General features: G+C 35.7%; 1 protein-coding gene across 1 annotated transcript in view; it reads left to right on the top strand.

Annotated features, from left to right (window-relative positions):
• Positions 1–24,609, top strand: part of LOC583013 (neurogenic locus notch homolog protein 2) — a 51,523-nt gene that overhangs the window by 21,974 nt on the left and 4,940 nt on the right. The window contains exons 19-46 of the mRNA XM_030984792.1: positions 41–157; positions 1,012–1,125; positions 1,868–1,981; positions 2,565–2,678; positions 3,182–3,295; positions 3,828–3,941; positions 4,363–4,590; positions 5,067–5,180; positions 5,646–5,759; positions 6,481–6,594; positions 7,196–7,309; positions 8,084–8,197; positions 8,836–8,949; positions 9,301–9,411; positions 13,382–13,495; positions 14,308–14,421; positions 14,997–15,110; positions 15,753–15,863; positions 16,392–16,505; positions 16,954–17,313; positions 18,113–18,235; positions 18,700–18,816; positions 19,655–19,777; positions 20,449–20,562; positions 21,293–21,421; positions 22,288–22,401; positions 23,278–23,394; positions 24,234–24,359. Of these exons, the coding sequence (XP_030840652.1) occupies positions 41–157; positions 1,012–1,125; positions 1,868–1,981; positions 2,565–2,678; positions 3,182–3,295; positions 3,828–3,941; positions 4,363–4,590; positions 5,067–5,180; positions 5,646–5,759; positions 6,481–6,594; positions 7,196–7,309; positions 8,084–8,197; positions 8,836–8,949; positions 9,301–9,411; positions 13,382–13,495; positions 14,308–14,421; positions 14,997–15,110; positions 15,753–15,863; positions 16,392–16,505; positions 16,954–17,313; positions 18,113–18,235; positions 18,700–18,816; positions 19,655–19,777; positions 20,449–20,562; positions 21,293–21,421; positions 22,288–22,401; positions 23,278–23,394; positions 24,234–24,359 (3,600 nt within the window). The remainder of the gene's footprint in view (positions 1–40; positions 158–1,011; positions 1,126–1,867; positions 1,982–2,564; positions 2,679–3,181; positions 3,296–3,827; positions 3,942–4,362; positions 4,591–5,066; positions 5,181–5,645; positions 5,760–6,480; positions 6,595–7,195; positions 7,310–8,083; positions 8,198–8,835; positions 8,950–9,300; positions 9,412–13,381; positions 13,496–14,307; positions 14,422–14,996; positions 15,111–15,752; positions 15,864–16,391; positions 16,506–16,953; positions 17,314–18,112; positions 18,236–18,699; positions 18,817–19,654; positions 19,778–20,448; positions 20,563–21,292; positions 21,422–22,287; positions 22,402–23,277; positions 23,395–24,233; positions 24,360–24,609) is intronic.

The following is a 24,609-nucleotide window of genomic DNA, read 5'->3' as shown; positions in this document are numbered from 1 at the left end:
TAAAAAAAAAGTGAAAACGTTTTTCTCTTATCCCTTCTAGATCTCGACGAATGTGCGAGCTCACCGTGTCAGAATGGAGGAATATGTATCGACAGGCCTAACTTTGCTTTCGATTGTTTCTGCCAACCTGGGTGGGCCGGCACCTTCTGCGAACTTGGTGAGAATAATGAGATCCCACTCTATTTCTCATTTATTCCACGTTTCCAATAATGGTCGATAGGTTTGAAGCCTTATATGTTGCTTTACATCTACATTTTCAGAACCACTTTTCTATAATTTTATGATTTATCACTTGGCATTGTTATACATAATCGATAATAGATTGCCACGTAAGAGATTACTAAAATTCTACAGAATTCGCAAACAAATACAATGCATTCAACTTGAATGACCTCTCTAAATTTGTATGATATTTTGATCGTTTGTTTAATCAGGTTTTCATCTCAAATTATCTTTACAGTATTTATGGCTTTTCGTCTCAGTAACACGGCGATTCAGATAAATTATCATTTACTTGTTTTAAAGGCCCACTGCACTACTTGTAGCTATTTGCGCCCTCTATATAACAAACAATGCCTAATCGGTGACCATTGGTCCCCCATGATCCTCTTTTTCTTATGTTAACTGAGAGCTGAGTTGATGAGATAACCACCTGTCCAGTGACCTTGCAGGGCTGTCTAATCCCTCCTGTAAACTACGGCAGATAAGCTTTAAGCCAAACACAATATATCATATACAAATAGATCTGGGGGGGGGGGTCGTGAAAATAACTTTTAGTAATAAAAAAAAACAACGTTTAATTTCGATAACAATCAAACCTTGCTCAGGCTGGTGGCGTTAGCATAATGTTAAAAATAGAACATCGGCTAAATCACTAATGGTAGGTTTAAGAGTTAGTTCCGAGCAGTTTTGGTTTCTTATATATAACAATTAACATCGTTTTCATAATATTGCCCCTGATGGTTTATTTCAATTATCGTGATTTTATTTTTTCTTTTCTTTTCAAAACAGATGAGAACGAGTGTCAATCGATGCCATGCTTGCATAATGGTACATGTATTAACGGTGCTAACATGTACGCCTGTATATGTGCTCCTGGATACACTGGGACTAATTGTGCAGAGGGTATGTATGTGAGGTCTTTAAACCAATCATCATGTTTTCATTTAATTCTATAATTTGCATTTACAATGATAATAGTGAACTGTATTTTTAGGGATTTTCATAGCGCCTATCGCCGCCAATATCTGCATTTATAGGAATATGGAAGGAAGAAGGAGCTGTAGATCGACTGATCACAGACTACATGTAAAATCAGTTTTTAACACCTATACTAAACCACTAAACCATACGTGACATCTAATAAAACCTGTCAGTCTCATGTCATATCATAATTTACAAGTGTTTGAAGATAGTTGTACAGGTTTATCACATTTTAAACATAGTCAGTATGTACTTCAAATGTGCTTGAAAGAATATTACGATGATTACAGTTGATTTTGTTCATACTTCATAAACTCTTGACACTTTCAGCAAGCAGTATACTTTAAATGCTTTATGGAATAAATCACACAATGAAACACTTTACCTCACCTTGGTCACGAGAAACATCTTGAGACAAAATGCTTTTCAGAGATTTTAATTGATGTTCACAAAACTCATAAAAACAGTAACATGTGTGCAACAATGCAGAACAAATAGAAACATTACAATAGAATCAAACACATGGGATAGAGAACGAAACAAACTTAGCATGATAATTTAGTTAATGTAGGAGACTAGCGCAAGCCAAAGGCCTGTCAATTGCTATTAACCAGGAATGTTTTACTCCATTGACTGTATGTTCATATCATTGTTCTTCTTACAGACATTAACGAATGTACCAATCAGTTATGCAGTGGGCGTGGTCGTTGTAACAACCTGGTAGATGACTTCTCATGTACATGCGAAGCTGGATATGAAGGAAGGGAGTGCGAAAACGGTAAGGTTCCAATTTGAAATGTACTCGGCTACTTTCGAAAACCAGCTCTCGGGGAAATTTCAATGCTCTTTAATTGTGTATCTCAATGAAATCCTGTTTGAATTACTAAATGCATGTAAGTTATTGTAATGACTGTTCGCACATTTCAGGAAGGTGATAAACAAGACTATTTAGATTTACTCAAGTTGACTTTTCGGGAGGCTGCTATTGTTTTCGTTTGACCATATTAATTAACAACGGTAGCTTTGCATTTGTCGAATAGAATATGTCACATGGGATTTTGGTCATATGGGTAAATGCCATTTTTTTATTGGTGGAAAAGAGGTTAATAACATTGTACAGACCACCAAAGATATCAACAACACAGTTGCAAAGTTGTTAAAAATAGAATATACACAATACTTAGCATAAACATAGTTTCGTTTCTACAATGATAGACAAGGTAACCTGCAAGCAAACGACATTAAACCATGTGGGCCTAAATATGTTTTAATCTAATTCAGTTTCATTAATAGACCATGGATGTTGTTCAGAAGATCTTGATCACTGTCGTAATAAAAACCTGGAACATTTCATTTTACAGAGGTGGACAAATGCGCACCCAACCCCTGCCAAAACTCTGGAATCTGCAACAATTTCCTCACGTACTACACATGTACGTGTGTAGTGGGTTGGGAAGGAGAAAACTGTGATATTAGTAAGTTTACATCGCATCCGGGTATGTTTTGTTCTTTGATATAATGATTAATGTTTATAAACTACATTTCCTTTGCTGTGCTAGGGTGACCAGAAGGGCTTCCTCCCTTGATTCCTCGTGTACTTATTGCTCTTTAGACCTTGCTCCTTGGTTCCTTTACATGACTTTGATGGAACGAACATTTAAAAGTAGATCTGAATCATTATATAAGCAGAGGTTCAACATGCTAAATCTTGTTTCCATTTCCTCTGAAGTTTTCTCATTAGCATGGTATTCCCAGCAATGTGAAATGCATAGCTACGTGGTCTTTTACCTTGTAAATATTTTAATATAAGGGCAATACTACTTCTCTTAACGTATTGAGTCATGAAACGAAAAATAGTAGCACAATTATATTAAACATGTTTACATCATTAAGCTAGAAGCTTTGATGAAGTAGAAGGTAGGTTTTGACCCCTGTAACATACGTATATTTATTTACCTTGGATTGTTTCCATTTTCAGACACCAATGACTGTCTGGGAAGCCCGTGTAACAATGGAGGAACCTGTTTCGATCAGGTCAATGGATTCACATGTACATGTACAGATGGATGGACGGGGCAACGATGCGATGTCAGTAAGTACTACCGTTTCTTACCAAAGGATTTCAGGTGTAAATGATAATCATTGACCAGTCCTTTGTACTTGTCTGATGTATATCTATGTTTGGAAGTCTTTTAGATATATGAAAGAACCTCGTACTAGAATGACCTCGATGAACTGTATAGTGAAGAAATGTTTCATATTTTCAACAATATCATGATATTCATGTCCGTCAGACATTGGTTTACTCCTGTATGCATTCCCAGGTTTATTCTACATTAATTGAATATTTATGAAAATTTCAGTCTTGTCTGTCGTATACTTCCTCGAAAATGATCAATCACCAAAACATAATATCAATTATCCTCTTTCATATTTGCAGAATTTAGTTTGTCTTACTTTGCTCATGAAAAATTGTAATGCAGAATCCAATGATTCAATCTAATGCGCGTATTCATTTAGCTAAAATGCTACTTATATTCAAAGCCTATATAGGTCTGCTGTTTTGTGTTGGCTATATCCTTTTGTGGTCAAGGAATCATGCATTTTTATATTTTACGTCCTAGGTATCAACGAATGTGCATCGTTCCCTTGTCAGAATAATGGATTCTGTGTTGATGGAGTTAATCGATATGAATGCATATGTCCCTCTGGTTTCACCGGTGTCAACTGCGAACAATGTGAGTATACCATAGATTTTCAAAAGAAGAGAGAATTCATTGGGTGAAGATAGAAGTATTGCGTATTTCTGTAGCAAAATGTTCATTGGGACATGTTCATAAAACACCTTTTTATTTACTCTTTCGCTTGGCAATATATCCCTTTGTTTATATCAGGAACTTATCTGATGCGGGTTGCATATTCTTTTGCAGTTTCCTGAATGCCCAAAATAGGGGTATCAGTCGAAATGAACCTTTCAAAATTGACTTAAATCTCGTCGGTGTCATTTATATAACTAACTTGCCTCTCTTTCATGTTTTTAATCATTTTTTGATCAGCTCCTATGCTTACAACTCTTGTCAAATAGTATAATTTGAAATTTAATTGGCTTCACAAAATATCAATTCAATTTTAATAGTCAGATTTGTTGTTCTTCTTCAGTGATTGATCAATGCTCACCGCAGCCGTGTGTTAACAGCGGGAACTGTATCAACAGATCAACATACTTCAACTGTGACTGTGCCCCTGGTTATACGGAGTTTGACTGCAGTGTAGAGATCGACGAGTGCAAAGATACCCCGTGTCGGAATGGTGGGAACTGCATTGATCTCGTGGCCAACTTCACCTGCATCTGTACACCGGGATACACTGGAAAGACATGTAGTGGAGGTAAGCTATAAATGGAAACAAAAACGGGGGCCAAATAGAGGGAACCAGCAAATTCCTATTTCCCAAGATTCTCCTTGTAATTTTCATGTACCTGATATATATATTTAAAAATGCTAGCTAACGATGCCTCTGTTTTTATTTTATATTACCATGAATGTGAGTATGCTTAGAAAAAGTATCAAAGGATTAATTTCCCGGAATAGGTAATCTTTTTGTTTGAAAGTTTTGCTACGGAGCGTTTTCATTATCCATGTTTTCTTAGTCATTAAAATATTGGAGGAAGGAGATATTTTCAGATGATGATTTTGCAACACAATGTCTATTATTACGTGTTGCTTCTTTGCCGACAGAAATTAGCCAATTAAAGTTTATTAAAAGTGAGTACAAAGTTGTCCGACAAGCTAAAAAATACTGAATTATAATGATGGTTTTAAACCATATTTTTTAATTCCATTTCACGTGGTTGTGATTTTCAGATATCAACGAGTGCCTTAGCAACCCTTGTCAGAACAACGCACGATGTTTCGACCAAGTCAACGGTTACCAATGTCAGTGCCTCCCAGGTTTCATTGGAGACCATTGTCAGACTGGTACGTCGAGTGAATCCTCTTTACTTTTATTTTAATTTGGAGCTGAAGCTGGAGAAATAATTTTGTTAAAAAAATGAGTTTGAGACAGAATGCACACCTATTTAGTACATGGTAACACCACAAAACTGTTTTTGCCACTGTGTGGTGGCCTTCCTTTAAAACAATTATTCTTTTTACCACAATTGTATCCGTCCACGTGTTAATAATAAATTGTGATTGCGAAGTATGCTAATATTAATGTTTAACTATTCAAGAAAGAAATGGATAATCCTCGTCTAAAATTCTATATACAGTCGTGTTCAGTACTATCGATACCAAATAACCCAAAAAAACTTGTTCTTTTTAGCATCCACGTTGTATACAAAAAGGCTTACGATTATGATTGTTTTTGTTTTATCTTGTTTTATTTTGTTACTAATGTTGTTTGGTATCTGGATGTGTGATTTGTCTAACTTCAATTTACAGAAATCGACGAGTGTGCCAGCGATCCGTGCCTCAATGGCGGAACATGCAAGGACGAGGTCAACGGGTTTGAATGCACATGTACTGTTGACTGGACCGGACCACTCTGTGAGACAAGTAAGTTCCCATGGGGGTTGTGATATTTGACTTCATGCATACCCTGCCCTATCTAGAAATATATATATATATATATATATATATAGGCGTGAAGAAAATGGTGGAACTTGAGACGTAGCTGTACGCCTACATATTCTGGAACACCCGTTGTCATGTCAGAGTTGAGAATTCTCGCACTTATATATATATATATATGTATATATATATATATATATATATATATATATGAATCCCCACGCTTCCTGGCTCATGCAATACAATACAGACAAACGAAGGCAATAATGATATCTTTTTATATCCATGAAACACAGAAGCCCTTAATAATTACTATAAAGTATACACTCCCTCTCACCGTGCTTATTTTTCCCAATGTGTTCGTTTTTGGCTTGTGACATCTATATCTGTAGTGATTTATTTCATATTCTATTTGGTCTGTGTAGATGAATATTTTTTCAAACTACTAGTCTTCTCAATTATACTTCAGTCGCTCGAAAAAATTGAAACTGGGCATAACTTGTCGACTGTAATATCTCTTGATTTGATCTGTGTTGATTTGATACCACGGTCCTTAGTCATAAACAATACCATTCATTTGTTTCTATTCTCAGCGTGATGTCCATACTAGATTAGGGATATATGATTGCAATGTGATTTTGTCGAATAAGAACTGAATGTACTGCCATCAACCTTTAATATGATATATCAAATCCTTTTCTCGAAGGTTTGAGCGAATGTGCTAGTGACCCGTGTGAGAATGGAGGCACATGCATTGAGGGAGACAATGCCTTCTCCTGCATCTGTGGACCTGGATGGGAGGGAGCAACGTGTGAAATCGGTAAAAGCACCAACAACTTTTAAATTGCTTATTTGTTTTATCATTCATTATACTGTATATAAAGCCCAATGATTAATGATCATCCTTGATGGACTTCCGTAATGTGTACTACCGGTAGGACCAGCATTTTGAGAGTTTATGCCTTTATGATACACAAAGGGTAAAGGAACTTGACTTTGGCTTGAAACCAGATTATACCGTTCTTAGCTCTTCGCTCTATCCACTGTACCAATCGCACGTTGTTATAAATAATAATGGTAGCAAACTATACAATATGTTTGATATTCTTGTGTTGTATTTCGGTGAAATATAATGTCACTTCTTCCTTCCACCAGTTTAATAGCTGAACCACATTTATTTTTATAAAAATAGGGTTAATCTAATGCAATCGGCATTGAGACAGCGCTTAGTTTTAAATATGATTATGATAATAACAGTGTAACCTAAATAACATACTATAACTTACGCTACCATATCAAAAATACTAGTTATCAGTTGTTCGTACTTTTTATTTTGGCAATCTTTATTTCATTTTTAGATATATTAAGTACATGTTTTACTTATGGGTGTAATGATTGCTCTTAATCTTTGAAATGTACAGATTTCAACGAGTGTCACAGTTCTCCATGCCAGAACGGTGCAACATGCATCAACGGACAAAATGAATACACCTGCGACTGTACCGCGATCTGGACTGGTCTCAGATGTGAAATGTGTAAGTTTTGGAGCAGCATCATTAGCAATGTTTCATAAAACATTGGTAATTATTAGATATTCAAAACCTGGCTGCAATTGTTTGGTCAGGAGGGATTAGACCTCCCTGCATAGTCACTGACAGGTGGTTATCTCACCAAATCAGCTCTCAATTAACATAAGACAAAAAGGATCATTTGGGACCAACGGATACCGCTTAGGCATTGTTTGCTATAAATAGGGCGCAAGTAGATTCAGGTAGTGCAGACAGACTTTAAGCTCCTGATGCATAATTCATTAAGTTTATTCTAAGGTATGATTGAAACCTTTCATGCCTTTTTTAACTGTAGGCGTCAGAATTCTAATTTCGTATTGTTCATATTATATTACGCATTTCTTGATGGTAAATGCAAAAACCATTATTTGTTCTAAATCCAGGTAAACCCCATGCTAATCCTGTTTATCTAATTTTACAGAGATAAAACGTTTACCTCGGTCTTTCGTTTTGTTCAATTTAATTTTGACTAAGTTTATCATCATCGCTTTTAAATTAAACTTAAATATGATCAAGATTCGAGCCAAGGACTTTTGTGACATCTAGAATGTGAGGAAAGTAAATGAGTACAATCAGCTAAGTTCACTTACTTAAGAAAATAGAAATTCCATACCAACTCTTTATCGCACATTTTGTTTGTCGAAATGCTTTGTAAGGTAATATGTACTTGTTGTCTATTTATTTGCTAAGTCATGTTTCAAGAAAAACTAAAAGCCATTTTTTTTTAATTTTAATTTCCAGCGGTCAATGAATGTGAAAGTGATCCTTGTCAGAATGGTGGAACATGTCAAGACGTTATAGGAGGATACACCTGCTTCTGTGCATCTGGATGGACTGGATCTCAATGTCAAATCGGTAAGATGATTGTGATGACAACGATGATAACAACGATGATAACAATGATGATAACACTGATAATAGCGTTGATGTTGAGGATAATGATTAACGTTGATGTTGAGGATAATGATTAACGTTGATGTTGAGGATAATGATTAACGTTGATGTTGAGGATAATGATTAAACGTTGATGTTGAGGATAATGATAAATGGCGGTGGTGGGTAAGATGAAATGATATTGGTGACGAAGATGATGGTCGTGGCGTTGAACATGAAGATGCTTGTATTAATGAATAATAATGATGATTAATGACAATTGTTGATAAAAATCAATAATGATGATAGATATGGTGATAATGATGATGATGATGGTAATGATGATGACAATCTCGATTATTATGATGATGATGATGATGGTGGTGGTGACGAAGATGATGATAATATGTATGCAGTATTGATGGCGATGACGATGATGTTGCTGTACCTATTGAAGACGGCAGTGTTGACTGCAGGTGAGGACAAATGAGGATGGTGGTGACGATGATAATGAGGATGTTGATTGTGATGATGATGATAATGAATTGCTTCCTGTCTGCGTGTTATTGTATCTCTTTTGAATATTTCATAAGAACATAATATTCTTGTTTCCCCTCTAGATGTGGACGAGTGTGTCAGCAACCCCTGTATGAATGGAGCTACTTGTGACGATCAAGTCAACATGTATCGGTGCATTTGTACACCGGGGTTCATGGGCACTCTCTGTCAAATCAGTAAGTAACACATTCAATGAAGAAAGAAAACAATCTGTTTTATCTTTTAAATCCTCCATGTTTTAACTCACCAATGTGTAAAATGGAATTACTTTTAAAACTTTTTTGAACGAAATGCTAGGTCGACTTAAAGAAGAAAATATTATTGCAGGTACATTTTTTTAATCACATGATCAGCATGTGGACCCTCCTTGAACCACTATAAAGATAGTTATGAAAGCAACACGATTTAACAATGACCCCCTCCCCTTCATTTGCGGTGCATTACTCGTACTACTCAGGGCAGTTTGCCGTTTTCGTTATTCTACAATTGTTTTACTATTTACCTATCTTTCTATGTACACCCTTTAGATATTGACGAATGTGCTAGCAGTCCCTGTGTGAATGGAGAATGCGTGGATGGTATAGACGGATACACCTGTTTCTGCAGACCCGGATGGACTGGTGTACTCTGTGATGAAGGTAATGATTCGCGCCTTCTTCCTTATAATACAAGTTCTTTAATTATGATTATGTTCCTACATATAAATTGTATTGTTTGAACAGATATCAAATATGTTGTCAAAGTGAATGGAAAAAATAAACGTTCATTTGAATTGAAATGAATCGAATTTTTAACCATATTGTAACATTTTTTGTTATATATATGATATTTCTTAAGTTCAACTTAATGGACAATATTCTGAAAAGTGTGTACCGGTATTGTACATGTATTTTATAATCATTTTTCAATATGTTGTTACACTCTTTGTAAAGTGAGATATTGTGGAAACCAATAAACTATCTATCTATCTATGATATAGTAAGAATACCTTAATCTGTAGTAATCTAGATTAATAGTTTTGAAATGGAAGGAAGGATATGAAAATGATATATTTTATTGTCGATACGATTTGTAATAAAATGTTCGGTGCATCTCTGTGAAAGGGCGCCTTTTTTCATAACAATCTCATCCTGTAGCATTTTATGACGACATAGGCATTTTAATCGTTATGCGTTTTTCTTCATGGAAAACACACTTTAAGTACCTTTATCATACAGTTTTTACGTACAAAATATTTAGCTTTGAATACAAAAATTAAAACTATTCAATAATTTTCTTTACAACAGATGCGCATAATTAGAACTGTTCTATCTTCTCGCTGAGTTTTAAATATTTACAACCTTCTCTAAGTCCTAGATTATCGTTTTGTTTTTGTATTTTATCGTCACAAATAGGAGGTTCTTTATTTATCCCCTCACTTCGGAGTATATTAAATTTAATATATTTTTTGAACAAAACAGAAACGAAATATACAGTTGTACAATCTCACAGAAACATTGTATTAAGTCCTTTATAAATGTAATATATTATTATCATTTTTATTATTATATAAAAATATCATAACAGTTACATTGTATATTAATTTTCTAAAGCAATAATATTTAACGCGAGCCATTTAGTAAAGAATTTGCTCGGTGTATTATTTTTGAAAGCCGCTTGCTTTTCAAGGGAAACATTAAATTTAATAAAATGTTTGAAGCATATAAACAATGGTCTATATTTCCTGTTTCCGTTATAGCATAATAACCTAAAGCAGGTTTCACTGTATCATTTTTTTAAACAAAGGGTACACAAAAATCGGGTTATTTATTTTATTTCCAAATAATACAGAGTCAAATTGAAACTTATTTAAGTACTAGTAATATTTCTATATCAGGTTTGAAACTCAGAATATAGCGGCTTTACATATTCACACTCCCGAAATATGCTCCATTTTCTCAGGGAAATTTCCACAAAAAAAGTACATAGTTCTGAGTCAACCAATTTCATTTCATGTAATTTATGATTAGTTAGAAGACAGTTTGTATTAATTTTGCATCGAAAAAATCTTGTTTTAACTTCAGTAATTGGTCGAACAGGTAAGATATAAATATATTTCCAATCTTCCTCTGTTATATCCATTTCTCTCGTAAATTTCTTTTGAGAAGCAGGATGTATAACAATCCTTTTAATTGGAATACACACTTAGAAAAAATGGTGCAAGTATTTACCTATAGGAGTGCAAACCGATGCAACACTGGCAATCCTGCACCCTTTTTAAAGGTGCAATCGTGCACCCTTTAAAAAGGTGCCAGATTGAACCTTTTAGGGGACATGTTAGTACCCTTAATGGTTCAATCCTGCTCCATTAGGGGTGACAACCAATGCAATAACAGCACCTTTAGGGGTTCAATGCTGCACCCTTTAAAAGGTGCAATCCTGTACCCATACTCGAGGAATACTCGTGAAATTTGCTCGTACACAAATGCATATTAAACATGCATGTTGTTTCTTGGTGAGTAATCATATAATCAATATATCTATTGCTAAAACGTGAATGTAATTGTAACATGATCAGACAAAATAATCTATTGGTTAATGATTGCCGAAGGAAAATACAAATCACAAAATTGATGTGCATTGTCATAATTTGCTTAACAAATCATGATAAATGTATTTGTATGTGAACACGTAAAAAGTAATCATAAATATGTATGCAATATGCAAACTTTTATTTTGCACCCTTTTTTAGTCGATATGGTTCATTTTTTGGAAGGGTGCAAAATCTTATATTGCACCCTTTTTGGCACCATTTTTTCTTAGAGTGTACGGTAACAATTTCATGGATTTTAGGTTTTCTAGCGGTATTTCTGAGTCGTTTTCAATAACGGTAAAAACCTTGGATACATACTTCTTCCCATCAAAACCTTGTCTAAGTTTCTGTTTCCAAGCTATATGTATGGTATAAGCAATGCTCCTCCGTAGCAATAACAAATTCGGGGTAACTCCTCTTTCAAGCCATATATCACATGGAATTATTGACCCATCCTTATTGTATAAATAAGTATGTTTATACTTTTAACATGCATGCATTTATCAAAACAGGGTTTGGATGCAACACAATTATTATGATTATTCAAATTGTTGATTAATAATGTTTCTTGACTGGTATCAGCTCCTTTGGGTTGTTCCTCTCTGGGCTTACGCTAGTCTTCACGCAGGACTATCTTGTGCTCTTTCTATTTCTACTTCGTTTCCATTTTCCCTGCTGCAATCTCCGGAAGATAGAAGAGATGATAGAAAAACCTTGGATACACAATTCTTCCCATCAAAACCTTGTCTAAGTTTCTGTTTTCAAGCTATAGGTATGGTATAAGCAATGCTCCTCCGTAGCAATAACAAATTCGGGGTAACTCCTCTTTCAAGCCATATATCACATGGAATTATTGACCCATCCTTATTGTATAAGTATGTTTATACTTTTAACATGCACGCATTTATCAAAACAGGGTTTGGATGCAACACAATTATTATGATTATTCAAATTGTTGATTAATAATGTTTCTTGACTGGTATCGGCTCCGTTTGGTTATTACCCTCTGGGCTTACGCTAGTCTTCACGCAGGACTATCTTGTGCTCTTTCTATTTCTACTTCTTTTCCATTTTCCCTGCTGCAATCTCCGGAAGATAGAAGAGATGATAGAAAAACCTTGGATACACAATTCTTCCCATCAAAACCTTGTCTAAGTTTCTGTTTTCAAGCTATAGGTATGGTATAAGCAATGCTCCTCCGTAGCAATAACAAATTCGGGGTAACTCCTCTTTCAAGCCATATATCACATGGAATTATTGACCCATCCTTATTGTATAAGTATGTTTATACTTTTAACATGCACGCATTTATCAAAACAGGGTTTGGATGCAACAAAATTATTATGATTATTCAAATCGTTGATTAATAATGTTTCTTGACTGGTATCAGCTCCTTTGGGTTGTTCCTCTCTGGGCTTACGCTAGTCTTCCCGCTGGACTATCTTGTGCTCTCTCTATTTCTACTTCTTTTCCCTTTTCCCTGTTGCAATCTCCGGAAGATAGAAGAGGTGATTCTGGTATCGTGGCCACGTTGTCGTAAGTCAGAGAGGCTGGGCTCGACACACTATTTTCTTGGATCCTCATTGACTTCTTGTTGGTCAGATTAGGCTCTGTGGCTTTATTGCCTGGCATGATGAGGAACTGTTCCAGAATGAAATCAGTAAAAAGCAGTCCGAAAAACAGGAAAAATCTTTCAAATTAATCAATTTGTGACGGAGTCCTTAATAATAATATATTTTGCCAGACATGTCAATGGTTGGTTTTTTATGAATGTTATATTTGCATGTATTTCTTGTACTTTTGTATATCACATGTTTGTTATGTCGTCCTAGGAGGGTGTCCTTGGGAAGTAGTATTTTACTGAATGTACCTACCCTCTACTTTGAATAAAACTTGAATAAATGAATAAACAAATATATACAAATAATGTCCCTACCTATTCTGGCGTATGCGTCAGTTAATCAGTTTTAATCCATCGCTATCATGGGCTCTTAAACATTTCATCAGAATGTATAAACGACCCCTTTGTTTTTCAGATATTGATGAATGTTTCAGTCAGCCCTGTGTGAATGGAGGGACATGTGACAATCTTGAGAACAGATACCAATGCAGATGTCTTCCAGGATTCTCTGGACAGAACTGTCAAAACGGTAAGTGTAGAGATATTCAGTAAGCCTCAAAGACAATGTATCATGATGCTGTTTTAATGCAATTTCTACTCGTTTAGTGCCCTTCAATTTTGCAAATATGATTTACGACCTCTTAGATATATCTCTGTTATAACTCTTGAATTGTTAAACCACCGGAATTCACCAAGATGTGCAGAATCAATGCAGTATCACTTTCTTTTTCCCTGTAATATTCCAATGGGACATAACGGATGGTCCGCACGGATTGTCCATAAACATCCATAGGGCAGTATTACATGGGTAATTGTCCGCCCATTTCCACGCCATCAGAAATACAAGAGGCCATGTTAAATGTCTTCTGAAATACCCCAAATATCCACAGATCTTTTACACATGGAGAAGTTCCACTTTGAGCATCTTAGAATAATAACTGCCAAAGTCCTAAATGTGCTTCATGAATACCTTTTGTTTGCCTCATGAGAAGAATAATTCCACCTGTGTATCAGATAAATGTACTGTTGGTGCATAAATGAATACTGATTACATAACTTTCATGAGCACGATCCGAGTATTCGTCTCAATGGTTTTACAATTTGGGTACGAATGACCTTTAACTGCCCATGCGCAAATCATAATTACGAACTCGCTTGTTATGTTCAGACCTGTTAATATTAAATGGTTATAAAAGATTTTGATAGCGAATTTAGACTATTTTCTTTGAAGAGATCTTCCAACATTTGTTATACTATGTATCATAGTGTATACCTGATACGCCTCACGGTCTTGGAAGGGACGCTTAATAACGATAACAAATATCCTTTCTATTCTTTCAGAGGGTGATGACTGTTCTGGGGTTCCTTGTCTGAACGGAGGTTTGTGTTTTGATGGTGATAACACCTTCACATGCCAGTGTGTGTTGGGATTCACAGGGACGCGATGTGAAACAAGTAAGTCATAGTTTATTCTTCTGTAATGAGAATAGATATAATGCAGGTGTAGTATTCTCTCAAAAATAATGTAAAGTATGATTACATCGATCGATACATCAATTTGTTGTCATTGTTCGGCATGTGATTTTTAAAATCTATAATTGATTTAAAAAAAATATACGACGCCTTTTGATTTTGTGTTTATTGAAAGTTTAATGCAACCTCTTTCCTGACAGGAAAAAATAAGGTCAAAACAAAGATTGTTTTTCCGCTGTATTATTCATTTTGTGATAGTTTACAGTGTTTTTTGCAAAACACCGATGAAACCACCCTGGTAAATATAAGACTAATAAATGAATAAATAATCAAATATTGATTGATTGATTGATTCGAATTTATTTAATTTCATACATCAATTGTTTGCACAATAAAGAACAAAGTTTACAAAGTAAGTTCAAAATTATGAAATGAAACAGAAAGCTACTGGAGAGCATAGGTTGATCTTGTAGGTTCCCGAGAATAGATATAATATGAACATTATTTTCATAGATCATTTTAAAGTGTCTTAATAATATTGCATCTCTTTACCTTAGATATCAATGACTGTGAAACAAATCCTTGTCAGAACGGTGGAATTTGTGTGGATCAAGTCAATGCTTTCGTATGCATATGTATATCAGGATGGACAGGAACTATCTGCGATAGTAGTAAGTTGGAACCATCATTTGAGCACCGTTATACTATGTAAGAGTGCCACTACAACGAAAGTACTTTTCATGTTTTATCGTAAGCACTGTGAAATCGCTGTCATATTTAATACTGTACATAATATACCTGTAAAGAGATCTTTTGACCTGTAACTGGTTTATACAAAGTCCATTTTGAATAGAATGGCATGAACCATAATGTATAGGCCTAACAGAACACTGTCATTGGTGATTATTTTACAACGTCTAACAGTTATTTAACAGCACCATCGCAAAGACGTTTGAAAAATCAACCTAAGGTCATCTAAATAGCAAAGTACATTCACCTTTTGAAAAGTGAGAACATCACAATAATAAATTATGTAATCCAAACGTGATTTCTACAAAATGTACCATAGGGTATTGAAATTGCCTTTGAATTGAATTTTCGGAGGTTTTTGAAATCAATTTTTAAATCTTATGCTAACAAAATATTATTTAATGCCACCAAATCACTAAGACTGCACTGAAGAATCGTCAACTCATGACTCAACATAGACCCATTGTGTAGTTCCCATTATTTGAAAGATACGAGGGGCCTGATATTATTTGCAAGATAAGGACGGTATAGTTTTAATTCGATGTGTGTCTTGTTTATTTCAGATATTGATGAATGTGCCAGCAGTCCATGTCTGAATGGACAGTGCGTTGACATGGTAAATGCGTATACATGTGTGTGCTACCCAGGCTTCAGAGGCGTTATATGCGATGAGAGTAAGTGACTAACAAGCCTCTTTTTATTTTAAATATCAGAATTTTTTCAGATTTTCTACTCAATATTCACTTCTACACTTATCTAAAAGATTGAAATATCTCCCCTTAATGGGAATACTACTCGAATGATTTTTTTGGATGAGAGATATGGGTGGGCAACTCTGTCTATGGGAAATTCGATTTATGCAACGTTAGGGTCGAAATAAAGGATACAGAATGTATGAAAGTGCATAAATTGACAGATTTTCCGACATAAAATGTAGCACAGTTATTTATCATGCAATAACCGTTTATAATTCTAGTGGTTTTGATTATCTATGATTTATTTGGAGAACTTCATCCCTTGAAGGTAGTACAGTAGTATTGAATACAAGTTTTAATTCATTGCCTCTTTGTGTCGAATACTTTTCTAAGGATCCATACTTAAAAGTATGGTGATGTTTTTTTCTTCAATTCCATACAACCGTCAGTTCAGTACCTTTAACGTATAAAATGGTGCTTGTTTTGTTTGTTTGCAACTCTCTACAGATGTGGATGAGTGTGCGAGTAGTCCCTGTCTGAATGGAGGATCCTGTATCGATGAAGTTAATGGTTTTATCTGCCAGTGTCCTATCGAATGGGGTGGCGACAGATGTGAACTGAGTAAGTATTTGTGTTTGAACACATGGTAGACTATCCAATGCATTCAGGACGTTTGATTTGTTAATGGGTGTAATTTTCAGTTCCTCTGAAGTGATGATTACTGTTCACAGATGTGCTTGGGAAAATTAACTTTGATAAGTATGAATATGCTTTTAATACACATTTTAACAAATAGTTTTCGAAATAGACAATTTATTCTCTGTTAGATCATGAGTAAAGCTGTTCCTATTATAGATCTTCCGTAATCCAGGCACTAAAATGAGCAAGACATGCAATCGTCTTTTTTTTTTTTTTTTTTTTTTTTTCTTTCTTTCACCATTTTTTTATAAGTCTTACTTCACTATCGGGTGTGTTGAAATATACATAAATAAACCCCAACTCTCCGAATAGTGTAGCATCCCGAATATATAGTGTCATTGACGGTGATTGTCATTTAATCATCCTCCAGAGGGAGATTGCAACCGGAACTACACCATCCCATCTGACGGGGACCTGACCCTGAGCTCCCCCGGCTACCCTGCAAACTACGAGAACAACCAGTACTGCCTCTGGTTAATCCAAACACCACCCGGCACTCACATCCGTGTCTCCTTCATGGCCATGACCACCGAACTCAACTACGATGCCGTGTCCATCGGCAACGGCGAGGACATCACTGACCTCGGTTCCCGTGTCATCTACGCGTCCGGTTTGGATGTTCCACCATCTTTCTTGACGACTGATAATCTGGTTTGGACCCTATTCACCTCGGACGGGAGCAAGACGGAGAGCGGGTTCAGAGTGTCGTATGTCACCGTAAACAATGCAGGTAAGATTGTAAACATTTTAAACCATGAATACAAAGATATATTAAACAGAAAAATAATGAAGTAAAGAAGTAAAAGGAGAATTTTGTATCAGTAGATAATGTGACGCATGTCCAGCTGCTGTAACCATGTTTACTTTTACCACTTTGTCATATTTGTTTGAAATAATTGAGTTGCTATTTTGTTTTTGATTAAATAATTAGAATTCCTTTCATTGAAATAAAGAAGGAAAGTATTAATTTGCATTTCCGAATCCATTTAACAATGGTATTATCAACAGAATAATTGAGTTTGAAGATGCTTTTTTGAAACATTGAGAGATATTTTTTGAGAAGTTTCGGACAGTTCACAAATATTACCTACAGCTAGAGATTTGACTTATAAAGTGAAAAGATATTTCCATGTCATTGATAAAGTGCAATTGCAAAATATAACGAAAACAGGGTAATTGATGTGGGGGAAGGTTGGGTTAATGAATGGAAACAACATTACCTATGTGGGAGGAAGTCCCTGAATGAAAGAGTGACAAAGAGAAGAATGAAGTAAAAATGATATCCTAAAATAGTTGAAATAAAGATTGAAAGACGGAGCGGCAATGAAATTATTAAAGAAATATTTGCTCTGAAAATAAGAAAGGTATTGAGAGGGTGCGGGTGCACGAGGGAGAGAGGAAAATTATGTAGAGAACGTATTTAGCAGATAAAACTTTATAACGAAAGAAGTTTTTGCTGCTATTCTGAAGACGATATTTCTATTGTGACGTTGTAAGCCTTCTACTTTTAACATTACTTTTGTGTTTAGATCTGATCGACGAATGTACAAGTAGCCCATGTCTAAATGGAGGTTCGTGTGTTAATGGCCAGAACCGATTCGACTGCATTTGTGATCGTTACTACACTGGAACTCTGTGTGGAACCTACATCGGTAAGATTGGTGCAAACCAGTTTCAAGTTGGAAACCACTCCTTAATCAACTCAAACTTGTTTTTCTGTTCTCGTTTCTTTTTCTGATTTTTTTTTTTATTACTGAGTGCTGCAGTTAATACTCTGTATAACATGTATTGAAGTATCAAGTATTTGATTCATCTATTTCATTTCTGGCAGATATTCATAATTGAACAATGAATGGTTTTTGGATAATGACGTGCTGAGCATACTAACGACGTTTCCAGAGTGCCATCTTGTAACATGGCTATTTAATGCTCTTCTTATGTTTTGTAGTGCTATATAAAACGACAACACTTGCATTGATAGTTGCCAGTTCCCCATGTTACCGTTACGGGGGAGGGGGTTGCCCTTTCAGGGCCTTGCTATCAATCACTGACGTGTCATTGGGAAGTGATAAAGATAATTAATCGGTCGGATCATATATTTATCATCCTCGTCCAGATGTGAATGCATGTGCAAGCGATCCCTGTCCAGAAGGAACCCAGTGTTACAGTGATGTTGATGGCTACTCCTGTCTATGCCCCCGTGATTTCGAAGATGATGCTTGCCTCATTGCACGTGAGTATTCAATTTTGCTAAATGGAGAAATAAAATAAGAGCCAAGTGGTAGAGCTGGACTTGCATCATATTAAATAAATTGTGATTTTGGTGGAATAGATGATCAAAGCAGATCGAGTGTTTATCCCGATATTCATCTTTCTCTCTCGTTTGAAAGACATTACTCTGTAATGGTTTGCTTTGAAATTTCCCGCCTTAGGGCATATAACTTTGCTAAAGTCAGGCTAATATTAACACTGTGTATGCTGGCACCTCGCTGCCTAGCTCATGAACTACAGAAGTCATTATATTCGGTCACCCCGATGCACACATATATTGATATTCAAGCATCTCGTTGTTCAGAATCATCCTGCTTCTAAATGTTTTGAGCGAGTAAATCGAACGAACGTGGTTAAACATGTCATTTCGATATAAAACTATAAAAATATACAAATGTGAAGATATGCTGGCACCTTGTTGACTACCTATGTGGGTATCCATGCCCTTCACTGCCGTTGTTATACTGATGTTAATATTGCGAGCGAGGAAAGATAGTCTCCTATTTGTCTTTAAAATGTTATGTCTTTATGAAAATCCAAGCGGTTTTTAATGTTAATTTTGTGATGGATCAAAAATAGATCTTTAACTAATTTCACTCGCGGTACCCAAAGACATGCCCTGCGGCATACCGGTTGTTAAACGCTGAAGTGGACAGATTACAATGCACAAGAACTATTATCAGTCGTACGTATAAATGCAATCTTAAACTTGTATTAGCCACACAAGTTTGTTTACGAGTACAGTGAATCCAGATTGCAATTACTTGACTTCCATTTTTGACTATGTGCTTTGTATGCAGCTATGACTGAACAGGGACCATGTGATGAGGATCCCTGTGCTAATGGTGCAACGTGCATGGTGAATGGTGACGGGTTTCAATGCATATGCATCACTGGATGGACTGGGGAACGCTGTAATATGGGTATGTTGACAAACCTTTTGCTCTTGAGAACATGGGAAGTAAAGCCACTGAACTTGGTCACAGGATAGCATCATTTTGCCATCATGCCTATTTCAAACATCTTTTTCTCAATTCAGTGTTAGAATGTAAAATAAGCTTGTAGTCCATGAGGTTTGAGGAAACGTTTACGAGGACATTGATTGTGATATTTGTAAAACCCTTTTATGGGAAAATGCTGTTTAACCCTCAAAGCCACAGTAATAATCGTAATTTAAAGCATTGATGCTTATTGCAACATTTGCCAAGTATATATCTATGCATTTCTTTAAGGTTGTTCATCCTGTTCTCTCTTTTGCTCTCTCTCTCTCTCTCTCTCTCTTTGCTACCCCTCTGTCTGTGTGTGTGTGTATGTCTCTCTCTGTGTCTACTCTCTCTCTCTCTCTCTCTACCCTTACCCCCCTCTCTCTCTCCCTCCATTCTTCTCACCCTCTCTATTTCATCCTTTCCCTTCCTTTCCCCTTCTCTCTCTCTCTCTCTCTCTCTCATTTTCTTTCTTTCTCTATCTTTATTTATCATTCTGCTTTTCTGTCTCTCTATCCGATTATTTTCCCTTACACTCCTTTTTTATTTCTGGTCTATTATCTTTCTCTATCTCCCCATATGTGACTCACTTTCGTTTATTCTATCGTCAGATATCAACGAATGTAGCAGTCAGCCATGTGCGAACGGTGGAACCTGCATCAATGGGTTAGGCATGTTTACTTGCCTGTGCTGTGATATATTCAGAGGTGACCGCTGTGAAATAAGTAAGTTGTTCTTGCCATCAAGATTGAGAGATATTTATCACATGTAAACGGAACTTCTTTTTTTATTCGGACACTGATGATATTTGATAAGATAACAATTGAAAAATACATATGTCGTCCTTGTTTTCACGAAGTGACGGTAGTGAGGAAAATCGTCACGTAAAGTGAATGCAATTTTTTTTCTCTACCGTCACTTCGTGAAAACAGCGACGATGTTTTTATTTAACAATGATAATGTCATTTCATAATTACTTGCTAAGAAACGAAATGCATGTGCGTGTTTATGATATGCACATGGTATTGCAGGTTCAACCTATAACCATTTACTTTGCTGTGGCTTCGCACTAAAATTAATGTTGATGAAATATTATTAAGTTTCTAAATTTCGGCCTTTGCATGGATTCAACAAAAAGTATTACCTATAACACGATCACAAAGACAACAACAAACAACGATTAATCTTCTCAGGACAAAAAATGGGCCTTTCAATCATTTCTTCGTATGTATTTACAAAATAAGATAAATTAACTCAATATTCTGTTATAGTATTGCTTTAATTATGAAGGACACACTTTTGTATTATTCAAACACTCGCATTTTGACTTGGCAGTGTGTTCACCTGAAAGGTTTGTGTTCCCAAAACACTCGTGATCGGGCAATTGCAATTTATATTCATCGAAGGTATTCAAACAGCACGGTATTGTAAACTATTGTGTGTTTTTTCAATCAGGTGTGGGTGACACTATCTGCGACCCCAACCCATGTCAGAACGGCGCCCTCTGTGTTCCACCTCAGGCTAATGACATACAGTATACATGTGTGTGTCCCGATGGTTACATTGGAGCAGACTGTGAATTAGGTGAGTATTTCTCAATCGTCATTGCCCTATAAAACATAAAATACAGCCCCGCGAAGGTACAAAAGTATAATGACAGAATAATAATAATAATATTTTATTTTTATATAGCGCTTAATACAAATGTCTCTAAGCGCTTTACAAATATACTATTACCCCGGTCATTGGATCCAGTGCTTGCCCGCACACACTAAGAACCCAATCGTATAAAAGTAAGGGGGCCCTAGTGTAGTGGTCCACTTGCACACCCTCAATCCGTTATACTGGAAGAAAGACCCCGAGTTCTCTTGTTCCCCTCCCAGGCACAGATGACGCTAAATACTTAATAATATCAATACATGTAGAGTATGAAAAACTTTTAAAGTATGCTTATGACCCCCCCCCCCCCCCAATCCTCTGCGGACCTCTTGTTAATATTATCCTACTAGGGGCTACTTGTCTGGTCAAGCTATCTCTGCTATGGTTGTTCAGGGTTAGTTATTCAGAGGGTGGTATTGTAGGGAGTAGTTGTCCTTTATCAGTCAGTTGTATAGCTACGGGAACGAATTGCTTGTATCCCTCCTAAGAATGTCATATAGTAATGGAAAATTATGAGCAGGAAGGGAGATTGTAAGGTAATGTAAAAACAAGATAATGCATCCTCTTCTTTTACCGACTCTCCTTGTACGTTCGCATTTCATCCACCTATGTTCCCCCAACAACAACTGTACCCCCAAAATGTCTAGACCTATGCGACGCCAATCGTATAATAAAATGTAGTTTACGTTCACAGTGAAGATATTAGGCAAGTGGTCATGTCATTTTCTAAGAAGTTTCTGTACCATCTGTTTTAATCAGTAGCTGCTTATCAATTTCAATATAATCTACAGAAATCGACGAATGTGCTAGCAGCCCTTGTCTGAACGGCTATGACTGCATAGATGAGGTGAATGGCTATGAATGTAACTGTGATACAATTGCCATGGGATCCAACTGCCGGGGGAGTAAGTACCACAAGATTAAAGTTATTAACATTTTTTCTTTTCTGCTTAGCATAAAAATGTAGCACAACAATAATGTATGTTTATATCGCAAGCAGAGATAATAACAAAACAAGCAACACAAAATATTTACAAGGTCCTCTTTTCGAGGATTTTTTGGCGTAGATTCTAAAAACCAGTATTTATAGTTTATCATGATCATCGTCAGACGATAGTGTCAAATAAATATCAATATGAACAAAACTGAAATCTTAAACAGGTGGCATTTTCTAATACATAAATAACATCTCAACACACTTTAAGGTCTGTCTGTAGGTAAATGCTGACCCCTATCGTCTTAATATCTCAGAGAAAGTAAGTGTCATATTGTCCAGTTTGAAAGGAGGGCAATTAAGATTTTCTTTTTTCAAGCGTTTTTCTCTTACCTACTTATGTTACGATTCATTTTAAATGTTTAGAGCTTAAAGATAAACTCCAGGTCTGGTAAAAAAAAAAAAAATAATTCTCACAGAATCAAACGAAACTTACACTGAATGTTCAAGATTACAAAAAAATGACATGCGCCAAACAATTTTGGAAGAAAATGTATACTGGCTGAGTAATGAGCACAGAAAGACAAGGAAATCAAGGTAATACTAGCCCCGACACCATGTGTGTTGTCCCATATATAGCTTTCTGTGTACAGTGCTTGTTACTTTACCAAGACTCGGCCAAATTTATTATGATTTTGATGACTCCAGAACCTTGCAGTGCACACCAATACTTACATGCTACATGATCAACTGTTTTTGATCCATTCCACACCTTTTCTTTCACAATGCAATCGCATTACCAGAACTCACCTTTATCTTTAATTTTCAATTATCTTCATGTTTCAAGCTCGCCAGGGTTGCCGTAGTTTCCCATGCCAGAATGGTGGTACCTGTATTGAACCATCCCGGGGAACCTTCATCTGTAATTGCCCCGAGGGCTGGATTGGCGCCGAATGCAAAACAGGTATAGAAGAAAATACTATAGTGACATATTTCGCAATCGAATGGAATGGAATGGAATGTGATGAAATGCAATCATAAAAATATACTTTTGTTCTTCTATACTTCCTCGTAATTTTAGCTAAACTTTCTCTTGATAAAAAGATTGAGATATGCCTCTCAAAATCTGGGCAATGGTGGGAAATGGTAGAGGTGTCACAGTCGGGTGGTTGAAACACTTAACTGGACTTGCAAAGGTCATGGGTTTGAGCCTCTCATAGTTTCTTCTCTATTTTGCTTCTCTTTACACAGGAGTAGAAATGGGGATCTAGTAGGATGAGAACATTATCTGTGTTTTCATAGCATGTGTGTGTTTGTATAAAGTGCCTTGCCTACATGGCTGGAATGCCTCCTAATGGGTGGGGGCGTACACTTTATGCATGGAATAGCCATTTAATTGAGTTACCAGGCTGTTATATAATCATTAACTGCATATATACTAAATCGCTGTTTAATTCAGAATATTAACATTAAAATTATAATGATAGAAATTCATGCAAGTTGGTCTACTCCAACTTATCATCAATGTTCTCATATGCAAATGAGTCTACAAATTTATCTTTAGACTTTTCAATAATTTTCTGAAGCATTTTTATATGGTTGAACTTGTTCGTTGAAGTCTGTTTTATTCGGAGATAATTCTACACATGAACAACTAACCATGTTTGCTTTTATCACTAGGCCATATTGTTTTAATCAATAGAGATGCTTTTATTGTGTTTGATTAAATAGATAAAATTTGTCACTGAAAAAAAAAGATAATTTGATGTGCCTCTCTGAATTGTGTTTATTTCTCCCATACAGCTGATCCTACAGCTATAGTATGTACTGATACTACAATCTGTCAGAATGATGGTATATGTATCAAACAGAACGGCATCGCGGAATGTGTCTGTCCCAAAGGATTCTCGGGGTCTATATGCTCTATATGTAAGTACTTCAATTTGATTTCATATTTTCTGAAAAATTGTAAGAATTACATCTTTCAAAAAGTAAAAGCGGTTTTTAATACAAGGTTCACAAACGAAACAAAATCTAATCACTTCGATAAAGAGATAAACATTAGTTTGAAAGAGGAAGGAGAATGATAATCTCAAATTTAGCTCCTTTTTTCAATTATAAAATAAATAATCTGAATAATCTAAGCAATAATAGCATTTAACCGTTTAACACAAACACA

This window comes from Strongylocentrotus purpuratus, unplaced genomic scaffold (assembly GCF_000002235.5).
Source record: "Strongylocentrotus purpuratus isolate Spur 01 unplaced genomic scaffold, Spur_5.0 spur5_scaffold_14, whole genome shotgun sequence".
Lineage (NCBI taxonomy): Eukaryota > Metazoa > Echinodermata > Echinoidea > Camarodonta > Strongylocentrotidae > Strongylocentrotus > Strongylocentrotus purpuratus.
Note: the sequence above shows the minus strand (reverse complement) of the source record. Positions and strands in the feature narration are given on the sequence as shown.